The following is a 19,126-nucleotide window of genomic DNA, read 5'->3' on the forward strand; positions in this document are numbered from 1 at the left end:
TGTGATCAGTTACGTAAGAACCAGCTCTTAAGCATGAAGCTCTATGTGGTGCTAGACTCCCTAACTGCCACATGTAACAGGCTAGGGGGTTAGGAAAAGCTGGCTTTGGGTATAGTGCTGCTGGAGTCTCCCAGATTCCCTCTCCTTTTTTTAGTTTTTTAAAATCAAAAAACAACTAGGATGCTACGATTTATCTGTTACAATTTATGCAGATGATACTTGAATGCAAGAGACAGAAATTACAGAAAAAATTATTTCACTTCAAACACACAAAATAGATTGCATGAGTTTTCACAGTATAGGCCAGTGAAGAAAATCTCAAGCGTATTGCCAACTGAAACAGAAAGTTGATTTAGAAACAAAGTGCTCCTGTTCTTTTTCATGGTTTCTTCTACCTCCCTTGATAGAATACCTTTTCACTTCAAAAGGATCTTATGACAGAAACACACATGAAATCAGATGAACTGACTGTATAGCAGTTTTAGTGCTAACCAGCCCTACACAAGTTCCAAAAAAAAAAAAAAATCACAAGCAACCAAAAACTTTGTTGCTTTACTCTTGTCCTTCAAGGGTTTCCATGCAGTAGAATAAGCAAATCTCACTAAAGGAACTAAAGAAAAAAGGGAAAGTCACTCATTGGAAAATATGCAAAATGGTTGCTACACTAAAAACAAAAACACCAACAACTCTACACATAAACAAGAACACTTTCCCAACTCTAATCTTACAGAAGCACCCATGACACGATCAAGAATACTTGAAAAATATTCTCCCTTCAACTTATGTTAGATTATACCAAACTTGGATTGCAAACAACAGAATTTAGTGTTTGGTTCCTGCTCAGCCAATGCAATTATCTCATTGATGCAGCACATGTGTATCCGTTACAGGACCAGTCTACCACCAACAGACCTTTCAACTCTGGCAGATCAGCACAGTGAATAACAAAATGAGCAGCAGCCATTGCAGCATTATTTTTTTTTTTTAATATATCTGCAGCCGTATTTTGTAAACATTTATTTAAGAAGTATATGACAAGATCTAAGTGTCAGAAAGCATGTTTTGAGTTTACTCTTCATTGAGAAGTTGCAAAAAAATAACAATAATTGAAAATGCTCAAGTAGTACAGGAGCTTAACAGTAAAATGGGCATCGGAAACAGCTGCAGCTATTTCTTGATCATCAGCTTCCAAGTGATCCAGGTACTGCTACTTCTTATCTAGACAGGATGCATAAGAGGGAATTTAAGCTCAACCTTTATTTCAAGGCAGTCCTACCAAGCATCTGCCTTAGAACTCCCTGGTCATGATAACAGAGTTATCTCTCCCTTCAGAGCAAAGGTGTCCCATCTCCAGCTGAAAGGACACAACAGAATGGTAATCAAGAGAGTCTTGCGGAGATCCCACATGCACTGCAGTCACATCATCGTTATCTAGAAATTCAAACTAGCTCCCACAGTAATATCAATTCAAGGATTAATATCAACTCTTCAAAATCTATTTGAGTAGCAAATCAAGGAGCTACTGCAACTACAGAAGTGTGTTTCTTATAAAGGAAGCTGAGGATACGTTTTAAGAGACAGAGATCTGTCTATACCATGTTCAAAAACAAATTGTTGAAACCTTAAGTCATTAACAACCCATCTCCATATGTAGTAATCATCTCTTCATGTGAATGGCATTAGCAAAGCTTCTCCCAGTTTTACGCAGAAATAGGAAGTTAAAAAACGTCTTCACTGTATGACTGTAATACCACAGAAAGCAACATAGAAAGGAGCAGATTACAAATTCTCCTGAACTAGACCACAATACACGGCTTTGTTCCCTCCCCTTGGAGTTTGAAAAAACTTACTATTTTGGCTTTAGAAAGCATGAACTTAAAAATCTGTGATTACTGATAGCCATTAGATAACACACTGAAAAAAAAAGTTACGATTACAAGCTTCTTGCAGCTCTTTGATAACTACTCAAGTAGTAGGTTCCTAAGCCTAGCTACAGGGTCTTTTTGTTGTCCTGGTACAACTAGATGACAAAAAGCATGAGTTCTCTTTCTTTAGAGCACGAGCTTTTTAACTTGGAAGCTTTCACACATTTAAATAGTGTGAAAAAACTTTTCTAGACAATAAACCGCTGACTACTAAGATATACTTCTTCTCTCTTTTGATAATATTACAACAGACTCAGATAAAGTTTAGTTTTACTATTTAAAATTAAGTCACAGAAGTCCTTTCAGCAAATCTTTCCTGAGCTTCCAATTTTTTGGGGTATGCCTTTGCATTCTGTTGGGCCTTCCATCAACAACTTAAGAAGCGAAGTCATCTTAATCAGTAAAAATACTCGCACTGATTTTTTTCCTGAGACCCTTCCCCACAACTGGATCTAACTGCATCCAAAGTCTTGTCTCAAAATAATCATATCCGAAGACTCATAACTGAGAGAGGATTTGTATTAATCCACTCAGCTGAATAAACTGTACTTTTATTGGAAGAAAATAAAATGAAAAAAACCAGCAAGTGATTCCATAATCTATTATTTCGTAAAACTTTTTAATTCTGATTAAAGAACAGTAAACTCACAGTTCTGTGAAGCCTTCATGGAACTAGATACAGACACATACACACATAAGTATTTCTTTTCTGCCATATTCTTAATGAAAAGGCAACTCTGACCTAACCACTGCCCTGAGCTACAGCAGGAATTGCATCAGACTGAGAAGCAATGAAACAGATCTAACTTTTGATAATTTGTTTCATTTCCCTACTGCTTCTGTTCAGAGAACAGATTTACTTCATAATCTTATTTAGAACACAGAAAATAATTAGTTTATCCACCAACCACCTCACTGTCACTGAGGTAGGTGCAGCTTGTTTTGAGCTAAGGTCACTGTAGAATAACAAGCCAAGACAGTTCGGACATCAGAGCCCCAACAGCACAGTTTGACACTGCCTGCAGAGCCCACTGAGAGCTCCAACCCACATGCAACATTAGTGTAAAAATCGAAAAATCTGCAAGGATGGGATCATCACGTTTGCATTAATTCAAAGGGGTCAGAATTGAAGCTCAGGAGCTGCTTGAAGAGCTCTTCAGTCATCCGCGATGCAGGGATGATAGCAACTGCAATAAGAACCACATAACAGCCACTTCAACCATTCAATTTCCATCCACTGCTTCATATGAATCACAGCCTTGGGTAAGCAGATGTACAGAAACCAAGAGAGCTTTAACATCAGAGCAGGAGAGCTGTGCAGGAAAGCTACAGCTACAATAAGGATGCAAAGGCTGTCAGGGAGCACATCGCTTCCCACATTCTGACTATTTGCATTTGCTCATGCAAATTAATAAAGATCAATTTGGGTGAGCTGCAGATCTCTTGCAGAGTACATCTATATCATTTCCCATTAAGTAAAGCTTTCCTGTATCGACAGATAAAAAACAAAACAAGTCTGGAATCAATGTAAGTGGCAAACATGCTAAGTGGAGTATGCAGAACAGTTACAGAAAAGAAATTCAAGAAATAGCAATAGAAGAGCACAATATTCTCTATTACTCAAATTTATTACTGCCAAATTGGATATTAAAACTTTGAAAACATGCACAATCTATAAAAAATGGTGCAGAAATTGTACATTTGTCTTCTAGAATTAAACCACCCTAATTTGGTTTTATTTGGAAGGGCATTACCACATTTGTGCGTTCTGAGCATATATCCCAAATCACAAAAGCTGTATCCTTACCCTAGAAACCACCAGTGATGAGAGAACACATATTGTTACTTAACTCTCTGAATGCTGTCATTTGTCTTAATAAACACACAGTGGCTGCACCTATTGCACAGAGCTAAGACCAGGGGGCAGCAACACTGCTAAACACAAACCAAAACAGGTTGATTTCTCACAAACCTACAAGCAACCACAGCTTAATTACAGAAGGAAAAAAAAAAAAAGCAGCTACCATTATGGAAGAGTTGCAGAAGTTACTCAAAGTTGTATAATTAAAGTACATAATTCTAAATGCAATCTCACAATCATTCCACTACCTCATCAGCTTTTGTAAAAAAATCAGTGCTGCAAAAATTCAGAACGTGGACATTTTCTCCACTAAGTCGATGCTATGTTAGTTGTATAAAATCAGATTTGCCTTACTCCAGTCCATCAGAAGGCCATGGCTTGCATACCAAACACTTTGCTCATACCAACAGTTCAGCAAAACTAAGAAGAATCTATGAAATCCATCTCCAACGTAGGCACTGGCTCCTCAAGTATCAACAGATATTCATGAAACTAAAAGCATAATCCAAGTCCACAGCAAATTGCTATCCATGGAACAGCAAGAAAATCAGCCTGTAAATGTCATGATGCACCTTCAGCTAAGTGCAGGGTAAAAAATGGGCTATACTTTCTTTTTTCAAAAGCCCCTGGGAAGGCATTTTCTTATAACTGCTGACCTCGTCCATAAGGAATCACACTGAAACCTCAGGTAGGATGTAATGAGTGGTACCCTAAGAATCCAGCTCTGTAACTTGATCCATTTTCACACATTTCTTTCTTGATGTGAAACAGGATGAACATTTAAATAACAGTAATAATAAGCACTAAGAAAAACACAACACTGAGGCTTCAAGGTTGAGATGAGACAATAAGACTATTTCCAGGGCATTATTTCGCAGTATTGTACATTACCTTGCTCTCCTTCCAACACCTATGTTATTCTGAAGTTATTTTCCTCACTCCAAATCTGTCCCTCTGTCCTCACCTCAATTCGGAAGCAAAGTTTGCCAGCAGCTTCCCGCAGCCAGAACTCAGCACTGCCCTGACCTAACGAGCAGGGAAACCTCTGCTGCTGCTCCAAGACAAAACCCAGCCTCCATCCTCCCTCTCAAACCCCAACATCCACAGTTTTTCCTACCACGACAACCACTAAAATCATTCGGAAGTGCGATGTTAATGCACTCCAGGTCCCAGCTCCAGGCACCAGCCATCAGGGCAGGAGAGCTTCCTCCAACATGCTTAAAGTCCCACAATTAAAACACCACAAATTACACGCATACCAATGCCTCCAGCTCCCGGATTTGGGCTCCCCGATGCTCCTTCTCGCAGCTAACGTAAAGAAAAGGGAACGAACAGGGCCGACGTACCTCTTCCAGCAGCGTGACCGTGTTCCTGCAGTTCTGCAGCCGAGTGGTGAAGCTGGAGGTGGTGGGCGAATTGTAATCCTCCGTGGTCTCGGCGATGAACTCCGAGACGGTGATCTGGTCCGGCATGATCCTGGCCCGCGGGAGAGCCCAGAGCGGAGGAAGCCGAGAGGTTTGGGGGGGGATAAAAAAAAAAAAAAAAAAAAAAAAGAAGAAGCAGAGGGCAGACGTTAGCAGGCAGCGCAGCCCCACAGCATCCGAGCACCGGGGCGGGAGGTGGAGGGGGCGCGGCCGCCCCTCGCCCCGCCGCTGGGGAGCGCTCCCTCAGCCCCCGACGGCTGCGGGGACGGGGCCGCCTCTGAGCAGCCCGGCCCCGCCGCGAGCTCACGGAGAGAGGGAGGGAGGGCGGGGAGGAGCCCCCACCCGCCGCCGCCGTATCCCCTCCAGCCGTTCCCAACCCCACCGAGTTCAGCACGCACTTGGGCGGGCTCCGGCTGCGCCCCCCGGCCGCGGGGATAGGAGGGGAAGGGGCCGGGGGAGGCTGGAGCTGGCGGGGGCTGTGCCGCCGCCGCTGACAGTCACCGCGGAGTGACACGCGCTGCCCGGCGCCCGCCCGCAGCTGTTACGTGGGCCAACGAGGAAGTGCTTTGCGCATGCGCCGCCGCCGCCGCTCCCTCCTCGCTCCCCGGCGGTGCCGCCCCCTCCTCGGCCTCGCGCCCCCTCCCCTGTCCCGCGAGGGGCGCCGCGCGCCGGGAGGGGGCGGCTGCGCGTGAGCGGGCGGCAGCGCGGGAACGGGGCTGAGGGGCGCGGCCTGGTGCGGGATTACAATTGCCATTACGGGGAGAATTAAAAATGAATTAGAATTGAAATAAAAAATTTGTATTATTAAAAAAAAAAACCCAGCGCAGCGTAAGGGGGGCACTTCGGTGGAAGCGCACAAGGTCGGCGAGTGGTGGGTTTTTAACTATAAATAAAGAAATACCAAAGAAGTAAATGGTGGTTAAATAAGTAAATAAGCAAATAGCTGTCGTCACCGCGGGTGACATCCGACGCCCCAGGCTTTGGGGTTTTACAGCCTTTTGGCACTCGCAAGCCCTCATCTTCCGAGCGCTGTATGATACAAAGCGTGAGGATATCACGTACCGTACAGCAACCGCATTACGGATCAAAGCCATCCGTGCAAGCCTGCTATTGTCACCCTCCTCAGACCCAGGTAATATTTCAGAACTCCTGCCCTGGCTCAGCACCGCCCAGCGCCTCCTGCACCGCGCTGCTTTCCCACTTTCTGCCTGGCACAGGGACCCCACAGCCCCATCCCACCCCAGGGTCCTGCCTGGGCGCTGCTCGTTGAATGGGCTGGGAGGGAACCTGAAGGTCATCCAGTTCCAACCAATGACACATCCTTCCAAAGCAGCATTTCTTCATAACTGGAAGTACCCTTTATTCGTTGCTGCATCCTGTAACTCTCAGAACTGACAGACAGTGATAATGGGGTTTTTTTTCTTCTTTTTTATTTAGGCTTGGATGTTGGGGCCCATATGTGCCTTTTTAGAGAAGGCTGGGTCTCAGGAGGCTCAAGTTATTATGGTCATCTGCCAGTTCAGCCTGATTTATTGAACCTTACTGTGGGTTTTCCTTCTCTTTGTCTTAGGGATTCTCTCCACAAAAGCCCGGAATTTCATGACTCTGACATCTGAACAGCTGAAAATAGCAATGTGATAGGGATGTGTCCAGCTCAATGCTCTGTGTGTCAGCACCTACCTCTTTATGTGTAATTCTAACAAAACTCTCAGAAATAGTTTAAAATACCAATAAAAAGTTGCAATGCCTGAATAAGCATTAAAAGGAGAGACCTGCTTTGTGTATACTCATACAAATGATTTCCTCAGCAGGATTTGCATGCAGCCCTGCCAGCGAAAACATGACCAATGCTCCCAAGGTGTGGTGCTGCCTGCACATTTCTGGGTAGGAGTGGAGAGGGATAGGGATTGGGATGGGGTTGGGGATAGGGATGGCGATGGCGATTGGGATGGGGATTAGAATGAGGATAGGTGGGAATAGGAATGGGTTTAGGAATAGGGGTAGGGGTGGGGATGAGGTCAGAGATGGGATGTGGGATAGGGATAGATAGGTATAGGGAGTGGTTTGGGGATAGATAAGGCAATAGAAAGGGATGGGCATGAGGATAGGAATCGGGGTAGGGATAGTGATGGGGATGAGGATAAGGATGGTGTTTGGGATGGAGATGGGGATAGGGATGGAGTTGGGGATAGGGATGGGGATAGGGATAGGGATAGGGATAGGGATAGGGATAGGGATAGGGATAGGGATAGGGATAGGGATAGGGATAGGGATGCAACCTGCCTCCTAGGAGCCGGATTTTGGGGCTGGCCAGCACTACACGCTGGGAGACTCAAGGTAGGGTGGGCAGGAGGAGGAGGAGGTTGCTGAGAAAAGAAGCATGTAGGAGTTGCACTGAAAAAATGGAGCGAGAGGAAAAAAGGAGATTGAGAGAGCAAAAGGAGGAGGTAGGAAGAAAATCAATTGATGATCGTGTTCTTAAGTGCAGTGGAGGAGGAAGAGAGAGCAAGGAGATGAAAATGGTTGCTGACATGAAGAGTGTGGACAGATTGCAGTAAGGATAGGTTCTTTCATACTATTTAGAGAAAATTTGAACTGCAGAGTCAAAGAACATTCTCAACATAGGAGAGAGGAAGACAGGCGGGGAAACTGGAGCAGCCAAGAATGGCAAAGTGAAGGCATGGCTGGGCAACAGCCACTAAGCATACGCTTCCTCATCAGGCAAAAAAATGTCTTCTAAAATGAAATACCAAGTATATAAAAAGTAGAATGAATGCAGGAAATAAAGACAACAGAACAGGGCTGAGAGATGAAGAAGGAAGATCAGATGCTACCGATCATAATTGCCTGTTAGTCTGATTTTTTTTGACAGTTCTTAAATTGTTCACGTTATTAAAGAGAACATGGTACTCAGTTCTGCTTTGAAGCAGCATTTGATCTTTCCCTGTACAGATGCTCATACAGAAAATAACCCTATGGGCATGACCTCTTTAGGTTTACATTATCTCCATTTAAACTCACTGGAAGCAGGATTAGCTAATTAACTTCATGATAATAATAATAAAAAAGATGCAACTTGCCTATGAAAATTTGCTTGCATTTTAACTAGTCAGATTATATAACTTCCAGCTAGCATAGCAGATTTCAGATTTAACCACGTTTCCTGTTTTGAGCATTTGAGATTCACTTCTAAACGTGTAAGATGCACCTCTCTATAAATTGTCACTAACTGAAATCACTGTTTCGCATCACAAATGGCATAGAATAATCAGCAGGATGTGAAAGTTCTATTTCACAGCGTCTGCTCTCAGGATGCCTGTGCCTGGGCTGGGGGAGGCTGTGCTGCCTCTACTTGTGCTTCTCTCCCAGTTGCGATGGGAAAGGCATTGCTGTGTCCATCTTCAGATGGGCTGGAATGGGGAAGTAGGGTGCAAGCAGCCCTGGAAACACAGCTGTTGATTGACAGTGCATCACAGTTAAGGAAGTTGTTCCGATTTTCCATCCGACCCAGTGATTCAGTCTACAAACCCATTTGATTCCCTTGGCCTTCCTCACTGTGTTTGCCAGCAGGAGAGTTAATTGCAGCTGTAAGAGCACCTCAGCAAGTTGGTAGTGTTTCTGCAGCATTTGTGATACCGTGCTCAGGGAGAGGCTGGCCAGCATAGCAACAACAGCAGAAATTACTAACATAGGTGTTTTGCAATCAGCTGAGTAGCAACCGTGGCATTTTTCGTTTTATAGTACTCCAGTCATCTTATATTTAGATTGAGATCAACAGTTCATTCACATGAGCCAAGCACTAGTCATCAGGTGACGATGACTCTTGTCATCATTGCAAACTTTCAAACACCGCCCATCTGGGCCAGGGGTGAGCAGCTCACACAGCTCCTTACGGCTTCAGCCCCATGAACAGCTCAAACCCCACAGCAGTGCAGGACTGAATGGAAGAATTACTTATGCACAGGAGAACAGGAGACAGACATGGACATTGTGGCCCTGCTGTCCTAAATTAGGCCCTCCCTGCCAGCTGTGATCACCCCGAGCAGCCCCAGACCCCGAGGCCTCAGATTCTGCTGCAGCCACACAAACTCACACACACCTCAGGTGTGACTACCTCTTGGCTTTGGGAACGGAGCATGACCCTGTCCCTGGCCAGGCACCAAAATGGTGCCAGACATGCTCAGGCAAGCTGCCACCCACACAACATGCAAACTGCCATGGGGCTGGGGAGAGAGCTGTGATGTGGGAAGGAAATGGCTGTGTGCATGGCTGCTCCATGGATGTCTCTCCTTCGTCAGTATGGACATTGCCATGCTAGGAACTCACGTTATATTATTTTTAATTTTTTTTTCCTTAAAGAGGTTATGCCACTTTACACCTACACTCATTTCTTTACGTCCAAGTTTCCCATCTTGGCTGTTACTGTGGAGAAAACTGGTGTAGATCAGGCATTAATGTTTAATGAAAGCAACAAATCACTGTAATGTATATGTCATCAAATCATAGAATCATAGAATTCCCTGAGTTGGAAGGGACCCTTAAAGGCCATCTGAGACCAACTCCCCTGTATTGGGCAGGGACAGCTATAGGTAGAGCAGGTTGCTCCAGAGCCTTGCCCAGTCTGACCTTGAATGTCTCCAGGGACAGGGCATTCACCACCTCTCTGGCAACCTGTTCCAGTGCTTCATCACACTTATAGTAACAACCTTTTTCCTTATAACCTGTATAAATTTCTCCTCTTTTAGTCTGAAATCATTTCTCCTTGTCCTATCACAACAGATCCCACTAAATGATTCTGTGATTCTAAAGAGTCTGTTCCTTTCTTTCTTATAGCCCCCCTTTTGATATTGAAAGGCTGCTCTCAGGTCTCCCCAAAGCCTTCTCTTCTCCAGGTTGAACCCCGAGAGAGCCCCAGCTCTCTCAGCCTGCCAAATGTCTTAGTTAACTACTTAGTTGTTATGCTCGTTAGCATCTTCATGAACATGGAGAGTACCGGAATAGCAGCAGAAGTAGTGGAGCGCTAAGAACCATCAGGAAAATATCCTTAGGCTATACTATTGTACTACACTGATATTCTGGACAAATTTGTACTTTGGTATTATATTCATGCATTTCAGCTAAACACAGCACTCAGCATCACTTCCCATCCACTTTGTTACCCCAACCTGCTGTATGGGAGCTCTATAGGGCACAAGGCAGCCACAGAGTTTGATCTCCCCAAAAGAATGCATTTGTTCTGTTGGATTGAGCTTCCTGGAAAATATGTACATGCCAGTTGCTGTTGTTACATTTCTGTAAGTTTATTTTCATATGACTTCTGACAAAGTTAATGAGAAGCGCTCATTTAGATTTATAGCAATAAGTATTAGAACATGCACAAATATTTCCCATTCAACTCTTCTCCTTTGAGTTGAGTGATGAGTTTAGAAGACAAAAGGATCTTCACATTAACAAGAATCTTAGTAGAATGGGTTTGGCTGCTCATTTTGAAATAGCTCCTGTGCTAGAAGTCAGGAAACCTTTTTTGTTAATGGAACTCCCATAGTTTTGTTACATTAAACAGAACCACCCAATTCATGTAAGGATGTGGCGCACCACTCCTTCATACTGCAGCTGGAAACATTCAGCCAGGAGGACCTTCACCCTCAGAGGACGGTCCCATCAGCTCACTGAACCTTGTATGGAATGTAACAGCTACATATTCTAACCTGCAGCATGTTTGAGCTTTTAATATCACATAAATGCATGCTGTACTCACAGGAAAGAGCGAAGTCTATTTTAAACAGCAAAGCCTACATCACACATTGTGACTGGTGCTAATTTGCTGAAGGGAACTTGCATGGTAAGCTGCAAAACTCTTTTACTTGAGAAAGAATGCAGTTGGATTTGACATTTGCAAACAAATTTTTAAAATGATTGTGTTATTTGGACAGAACAGTCAGGTAAATTTCCAGGCAAGGGAAACCATTCATATCTAAATAACTTCTCTGCATGAAGAAAACCAATATCCAGATCTAGCAAACATACTGGTTACAATTCTGTCTTCTTAAGCTCCAGTATCTAGCAATAACGCTCATGAAATAAATGAGCTGCATCAACTATTTCTGTTACCGCTGTGACTGTTTTGAATAAAAGAATCAGCTGATTTCAATTTTAATACTGGCATTTCAAAGCATTTTTCTTCATCTGGTATTTGAAATTAGTTAAGAAAACATAAGCGACTGTCTTAGAAACTACAGTATTCATTTAATACCCTTTTAGCACTAGCAACAGTGGCTTAAACAAAAGGTTCTTTTTGCATTCTTTTATATTCTTTAATATTAATATGATAGCAATAAGAAAATCCATTGTGTTCTCATTATAAATGACATTTTGGTAACATTTGCATTTTTAACACTGTATGTACCAAATGAGAAGCCAAAATATTAGAAACATAGAACTGACTGATATATTTTGAATGTTATGCGTGAGGAGCTTAGCTGAGTGATGAGTAAGCCCAAACAGTTATCTCAAAGGCCAGCTGAAAACAACACTGAAAACAGAGCAGAGCACTGAGTTACACAAGATTAAGCCAACTAATTTGCTGATTCAGTTTTGCCTTTGTTGTTTTGGTTTTGTCATGCAAGATCAAGAGCCATGCGGACAAACACATAATGGCATTCCAGGCTCACAGTAACAACAGCAAGAGTGGCCCTGGAACCTCTGCATCCTCCAATGAGAAAAACAGCAAAACATCAGCCTGCAGCAAGGGGCAGCAGGCTGCTGACAGGAGACATGCTCACTTTTTGTTGCAGACGTGATCAATTTGGTATTTTTATTTCAGGCAGGGTATTTTGTTGTTAGACATGCTCATTTAAGAGATCTTACAGAATATAAAAAATAGCAGTATATTCTTCTACAAGGACTATATTTTGGAGAGCTGAAAGAGATCAAACTCTTGGGAATATCATAGGAACCTCTGTCAAATCTAACGCTTGCCTGTGGTGCAAGCATGAGCCTGTTGCTTGCTGATAGCCCCATGGAGCTGATGGGCTAGTGTCACCCACTGATGCTGTGCATGGTTATCCTGGTTATCCGTGGTTATCCTGTCTGAGCTTGCAAGATCATTGGGAAGAGCATGGCAGAAATATTTGCAGGAAACCAGAGGAGTTAAATGTTGGTTAGCGTGAGAGCAAGGGCTGCAAAGAGCAAGACAAGGCTGAAGTAGCATGAAGGAGTACTCTGTGATTAAACCAAGAGAAATTAGAGTCCTTATACAGCAGGAATCAGCAGAAGCTGAATACATTTCTTCTTCTAGTATAGAAAACGGCAGTGACTAAGATCAGTAACTGATACTGCAAAAATGAACATGTTGCAGGGCAGCTGGCATAGCAGGCTCTCCAAAACAAAAAAAAAAAAAAAAGAATGAAATAAAGCCTCAACCCGCACTGCAAACATTTCAATATTTTCTCTTTCCCTCTGCAAATGATACGGCTTTGTCATTCTCCAGGCACATTTCTGGTTCTAAGCTACATCCAGCTAAGCTGCTGGATATATGCTGATGGGATAATGCATCTTGCCTGCAGTGAAACCGATGGTTCAGGCCAAAATGAACCTGGGTAGCTGTTCGAAAACTAAATAAGGGTTTTGTAGACCTGGTATCTTGTTCTTGAGCTGCCATTCACAGCTGTGACATGGCATTTTATTGCTATGTGCATTGTTTCTCTATCTGTGGAATGCAGGCAATTACATTTATTTTTCTGGGTGAAAGCACACTGGGATCTCCAGCTGAGTAGTGCTATAGCAGGACAAAGTTTTTTTACTATATATTTTATTTTATGAGTTTTAAAAAACAGCTAAAGGATGAGAAGGGCTCTCAGGCCAAACAATTTCATCAGCATTTTATTGCATAGAAAAAAAAAGGATTGGCAAGCAAATAAAAGGACTTTCTGCTAGTTGTTCATGATATGAAAATATAAAGGACAAGAGATGCAGTTTTTAGGGTTTTTTTTCCTCATCTCTCTTTTATGAATTTGTCAGCACTTGAGCGGTATCTAGCAGAAGAAGTGAGACTGAGATCCTGCCACACCAATTGAATGTACAGAAGCCAGGTGTGCCTTTACATGAACTTTTCTAAGATAATCTTACAAATGTGCACGTGTGGATCTACTGAGCTGAGGTTCAAAGTCTGGCGTATGGTGTTGAATAAATATTGTTAATTCTTTAGTTTTCTAAAAACTATACGTGCTTTAAAGCTCAAAGCATGGAGCAAAAATGGCTCCATTTTAGAATTAGTGTGTGTCCGTCTTTTAAAGCAGACATTGGATTGTCATAGCTGTGGGGTTCTCTTAAAACTCAGGCCAGCAGAGAGTCTGGAAGCTTTTGGAAACTGGTCTTGCTATATGGACCTAGTCCATCAGGTCTGTGTTTACACGATACTAAATGAAATAAAGAGCTTCGGAAGATAGATCTATAATTCCATCACAGCAGCTCTTCTCTGGCTAGTCATTTGCTTCTATTTTTAACCATTTTAGGCCACTGAAAATGAGCTTGCCGCTTCCTACGTTAACTGGTTTTCCATTGACTACAGTAGAAGATGATCATCTGCCTATCCATTCTTATAATTTTTTAATGCTTTGCCAATGCCAGAAAAAATCAACAGAAGAGGTGGAAAGCTGTCAAAATTTTATAGCTGCAACAAGTTTTGTGGAAAGGTAAAAAGGTAAAAATTAGGAGAGGAAAAAGATGTTTATTGCCCCCATGGACAGAAAAGCTTTGCCCTCATTTTGCTCTGTATCAAGAGAATGAATGTAGGAAGAAGATCCTGTAAATGTCCCACTTGTAGGAAAAGTTTTGCTGATAGTTTGCACTTTCTCAGGAGCTTCAGTCAAGACAAATCCTCAGGAAGTAAGGTTTCATTCATTTCAGTGATCCTACCGCTACTGATTTGCTTGTTGGTGGTGATGCTTTTATTTTATTCCTCCAAGAAAATCTGGGAGCAGTAGGACATAAAAACCTAAGTCTTGTTTCAAAATCAAGTGGAAATATCCAGCTTAATTGCTTCATACTTTTCAAAAGATAATTGTTTGACTTCTGGACTCTTGCTTATTCAGGCATCATGGGCATAAAAAGCAAAAATATGCATAACTGTGTGACAGAGCAAATACACCAAAGGAAGATTTATTCTATTTTCAGATCAGCAGCAAGGATTCACCCCTTTGGCTGGACTGGAGTACTATGGTCAACCCTTTCCCCAGGGAAGAAGAGAAGATGAAAGACTTGCGCTGCTGGGGAGAGAGCAGTGACTTCTGCCAGGAGAGCTCCAGCCAGAGCACCAGGTACAAAGCAAACCAATCCCTCTACTGCAAATGTTTTTGTAGGGAGTTCAAGTCAGGCAATTCGAATGTCATTCTAGTGGCTCAATAAAATACAGCAAAAACTTTAAAACAAGAGCACTCACCATCCAGAGACTGAATAAACAAAAGCATATTTAGACAACTGTGTGCTATTCTGTGTTCTGCATCACAAGAAGAGGAGAGTCCCTCGTCTTTCAAGCCCCCGCACAAAACTTGCCATAGATTTTTTGGGCTGATGTCATAGATGTGTTGTTTGCAAAGTTAAAACAACATCAATTACCAGATTTGGATGACTTCAGAGGACTTACAAAGTGTCCTTTTTATATCCTGCCCTCCCCATCCAACTTCGAAATTTATGAAAGCAAAGCAAAGCAAAGCAAAATACATCATAAGTATTATTGTGTGCTCCAGTACATGCATGGGCAGTCAATGTTCTGTAAGGATTTACGGATTTATTGCATTTTTTGATCCTCAGAAGGATCAGTAGGTTAGATGTTTTCTGATAAACGCCTCTGTGGTCATGTCCAAAGCTGCACATATTGCAATTGATAAAAACAATTTATTTGGGACTTTTCACATTTTTTTCCTGCTTTTTACACTTTAAACCTGTTATTTAGATATTTGTCTTCCTTCTTTCTTACCGATTCCATAATGAATCTCTTGAAGAAAAACTTGAAAGCCTGGAAGCTGAAGATCTCATGTCTCATCTGTCACAACCAGAAAACTACCTAGATGAGGAGAAAAGATGGTGCAAGTAAATAAAATGGTCCAGAGCTGTGAACTGTCAAGGTCGCTTATTCACAGTTTGAAAAAATGTTTGTTAATTAATTCTTCGGGGATGTCAATTTATCGCAGAGTATTTGATTACTGTATTTGATATTGTGAGTTTCATTAGAGTAAACAGACCCATTAGAAATCCACTGAGAATAACACCTTGCAAAAAACTGCTATGTGAGAGCTTCATTTCGCTGACTAGGAAGACTCGCTTTGTGTAACTAAATGTGGCAAGTACTCGCTTGGCTGCTCTGTGTGCAGAGTGGAGCACAGCCTGTCCAGCTCCTCTGGCACTTCTCACTAGAAGGCCCTGCTTTCAGCTATAACTTCATATTAACCATTCAGGCTGAAAATTTCCGTGTCAGGTGCATGCATCAGACTGATTCTTTTTTTTTTTGGAAGATAGAGATATGATTTGAAGGGCAAAGAGTTTGAGTGGAAAAGGTGGATTGATGGGGAGGAATCCTGCATGTAGAAGAGGGGAAATGGAGAGGTCACAGAATCACAGAATCATAGGGGTTGGAAGGGACCTCTGGAGATCATCGAGTCCAGTCCAACCCCCCTGCGAAAGCAGTTTCCCTACAATAGGTCGCACAGGAAAGCATCCAGATGGGTTTTGAATATCTCCAGAGAAGGCTGCCCAGATAAGGAATCCACAACCTCTCTGGGCAGTTTGTTACAGTGCTCTGTCACCCTCACAGTAAAGAATTTTTTCCTCATGTTCACATGGAACTTCCTGTGTTCCAGTTTGTGCCCATTGCTCCTTGTCCTGTCACTGGGTACCAACAAAAAGAGCCTGATCCCATCCACTTGACTTCCACCCCTGAAATATTTATATGCATTGACAAGATCCCCTCACAGCCTTATCTTCTCCAGACTGAACAGCCCCAGGTCTCTCAGCCTCTCCTCATAGACCAGATGCCCCAGGCCCCTCATCATCTTTGTGGCCCTCCACTGGACTGCCTCCGGTAGTTCCCTGTCTTGAACTGAGAAGCCCAGAACTGGACACAGTACTCCAGATGTGGCCTCACCAGGGCAGAGTAGAAGCAGAGGAGAAGCTCCCTTGACCTTAGGGCTGCACTTTTTAACGGACCCTAGGATATCATTGGCATTCTTGGTCACAGAGTCACACTGCTGGCTCATGATCAAAGTGTTGTCCACCATGACCCTAGATCCCTCTCTGCAGAGCTCCTCTCCAGTAGGTTAGCCCCTAATCTGTACTGATGCATGCGGTTATTCCTGCACAGGTGTAGGACTCTGCACTTGCCCTTGCTGAATATCATTAACCCCTCTCTGTCCAACTCCCCAGCCTGTCCAGATCTTGCTGAATGGCAGCACAGCCTTCTGGTGTGTCAGTCACTCCTTCCAACTTCGCATCATCAGTAAACTTGCTGAGGGTGCACTCCAGGTCATTGATGAAGATGTTAAACAAGACCAGATCTAGTTCTGATTCCTGGGGAATACTGCTAGTTGCAAGCCTCCAAGCAGACACTGCACTGCTGATCACAGTCCTCTGAGCTCTGCCAGTCAGCCAGTTCTCAATCCACCTCTGTTCACTCACCTATCCCACACTTCCTAAGCTTACCTACGGGGATGCTATGGGAGACATCCTTGTAGGCATGGGAGACAGTGTCAAAAGCATTGCTGAAATCAAGGTAGACAGCATCCACTCCTCTTCCCTCACCTACCCAGACAGTCATGACATTGTGGAAGGCTACCAGATTGGTCAAACATGATTGCCCCTTGATGAATCCATATTGAGAACTCCTGATAACCTTCTTTTCTTCTAGAAAATGGTTGTACCAGGACATAAACCTTTTCATCAAACTTTCGTTCCACCACTATGTTCTGTATTATTTCCAGTTTAAGGCTGATGGGGAAGAAAAATGATAGAGATGCTGCAGAGTCTCTGGAGGAGGTGGACAGGACTGGGGCACTGAGACTACCAAGCACAGCCCCTGTGTCCAATTCACCATTCCCATCTGAGCACTCCACTTAATTCTTCCATCAGTTTTTGTTTTCCTCGCTGAGAGAGATGTCTTGTTACTGCTGTCAACCTATTTCCCTGGAGGCTGCTGTAGTTTGTTTATGGATTTTGTCCTGTTTGTTTTATGTTTCCAAATTTGTCATGTAGGTCTGGAGGTCTGCCAATCCTTAACATTAAAAATAATGTAGGATAATCCCAGTCTCCAAAACATATGGGATTCAATTAAAAATTGCGACATACATGTTTTTCGATAGGATGTTACTGTCTTTCTTTTCCTTTCTGTTTCTGAGCTGTTATGATACTTTCAAATAATGTGGTCAAAATCTCTTTTCCCATTAGAAGGACTAGGCAACTCCTTAAGCAAACAGATTTTGGATTTTTACATGTATGCATAAAGGATCCATGTATGCCACCAGTTTGGCAGTGCAGGAGAAGAAACAATTATGTAACAGTGTCCATAACTCTATCAGACTGAGCTGTAGTTTAAAGGAGAAGGTGTGTTATTTGATATGAAGGCAAGGGTGTAAGGTATCTTCTAACTTATGAACAGAATATAGTGTAAGGTATTTATCCTATACTCAGAATATCATGCATGAATATGACATTATATGCATGAAAAAAAAGTATTAGAAGAAGACCTGAGTATTTCACAACCTGGGAAAGTCCTCCCCTAGCAAATAACAGAGTCCCACAATCTTACAACAAAATCACAGCCACTGGCAACCTTGGATCTGGCTCAACCCACGATGACATGTCTGTTTGTTGTTTAACATTGCAGCACATCTGTTCCTTTTAATAATATTATTCGTCTCCTTAGGCAAAACAATCACCTCCATGATTACAAGTTCATGCTGTTCAAATCTAAACAGTATTAGATTTAAAAGAAAAAATAAAATCGCTCAATGCTTTTTAAATAATATACTGACCTAGGAACACAGGTAATTGTGATTTACATTAGGTTTACATTAGATTATGTTTTGAATTTATGGTAAGTTATTTGTATTTAATCAATTTTTCTTAAATCCAAAGAAGTCACAGAATTTCCTTAATTCTGCTCTAAAAATCTACTGAAGATTATTTAATTATCCATGTGCAATAGGCAGTGTTACAGTATTTAACAGAATCACAGAATAGCTTAGGTTGGAGGGGACCTTAAAGATCACCTACTTCCAATCCCCTGCCATGGGCAGGATTCCACTCACCAGGTCAGGCTGCCCAGGGCTCCACCCAGCCAGGCCTTGAATCCCTCCAGAGGTGGGGCATCCATAAACCATTCTGGGCAACCTGAGCCAGCACCTCACCACCCATTAAAAAATTTCTTCCATAACATCTAACCTAAGTCTTTCCTCTTTTTGTTTAAAGCCATTCCCCCTTGTCCTGTAACTATCAGACCAGTCTCCCTCCTGCCTGTAAGCTCCCTTCAAGTACTGCAGGGCTGCACTGAGGTCTCCCCAGAGCCTCCAGGTCGAACATGCCCAGCTCCCTCAACCTTTCTTCATAGGACAGGTACTCCAGCCCTTTGATCATCTTCATGGCCCTCCTCTGGACCTGTTCCAATAGCATCCTTCCTGTACTGGGGGACCCAGACTTGGATACAGTACTCCAGGTGAGGCCTCACATGGGCAGGACCCTGAAGTCCTTCTCCGCAGGGCTGATCTCAGTGAGCTCTTCTCCCACTCTGTACACATATCTGGAACTACCTCGACCCAAGGCAGTTGGCCTTGTTAAACCTTGTGTGCCCACTTTTTGACTGTGTCCAGGTCCCTCTGGATGGTCTCCCTCCCTTCTATAGTGTCAGTATTTGTGGTTAGATCTCAGTG

At 42.9% G+C, this 19,126-nt stretch overlaps 1 protein-coding gene across 4 annotated transcripts in view; it reads right to left on the reverse strand.

The window, feature by feature from the left end:
* ASAP1 (ArfGAP with SH3 domain, ankyrin repeat and PH domain 1) overlaps positions 1 to 19,126 on the reverse strand; it is a 141,443-nt gene that overhangs the window by 105,619 nt on the left and 16,698 nt on the right. For 2 of the 4 annotated variants that reach the window (XM_021386536.1, XM_021386533.1), the window contains exons 2-3: positions 15,187 to 15,273; positions 5,133 to 5,262 (exon numbers count right to left, since the gene is read on the reverse strand). In XM_021386536.1, coding sequence (XP_021242211.1) covers positions 5,133 to 5,262; positions 15,187 to 15,245 — 189 coding nt within the window. In that variant the 5' untranslated portion in view covers positions 15,246 to 15,273. Of the gene's footprint in view, positions 1 to 5,132; positions 5,263 to 5,552; positions 5,575 to 5,608; positions 5,767 to 15,186; positions 15,274 to 19,126 lie in introns of those variants that run through there. The other 2 variants (XM_021386534.1, XM_021386535.1) reach the window with 2 other exon arrangements.

The sequence above is a fragment of the Numida meleagris genome, chromosome 2 (assembly GCF_002078875.1).
Source record: "Numida meleagris isolate 19003 breed g44 Domestic line chromosome 2, NumMel1.0, whole genome shotgun sequence".
Taxonomy (NCBI): Eukaryota; Metazoa; Chordata; class Aves; order Galliformes; family Numididae; genus Numida; species Numida meleagris.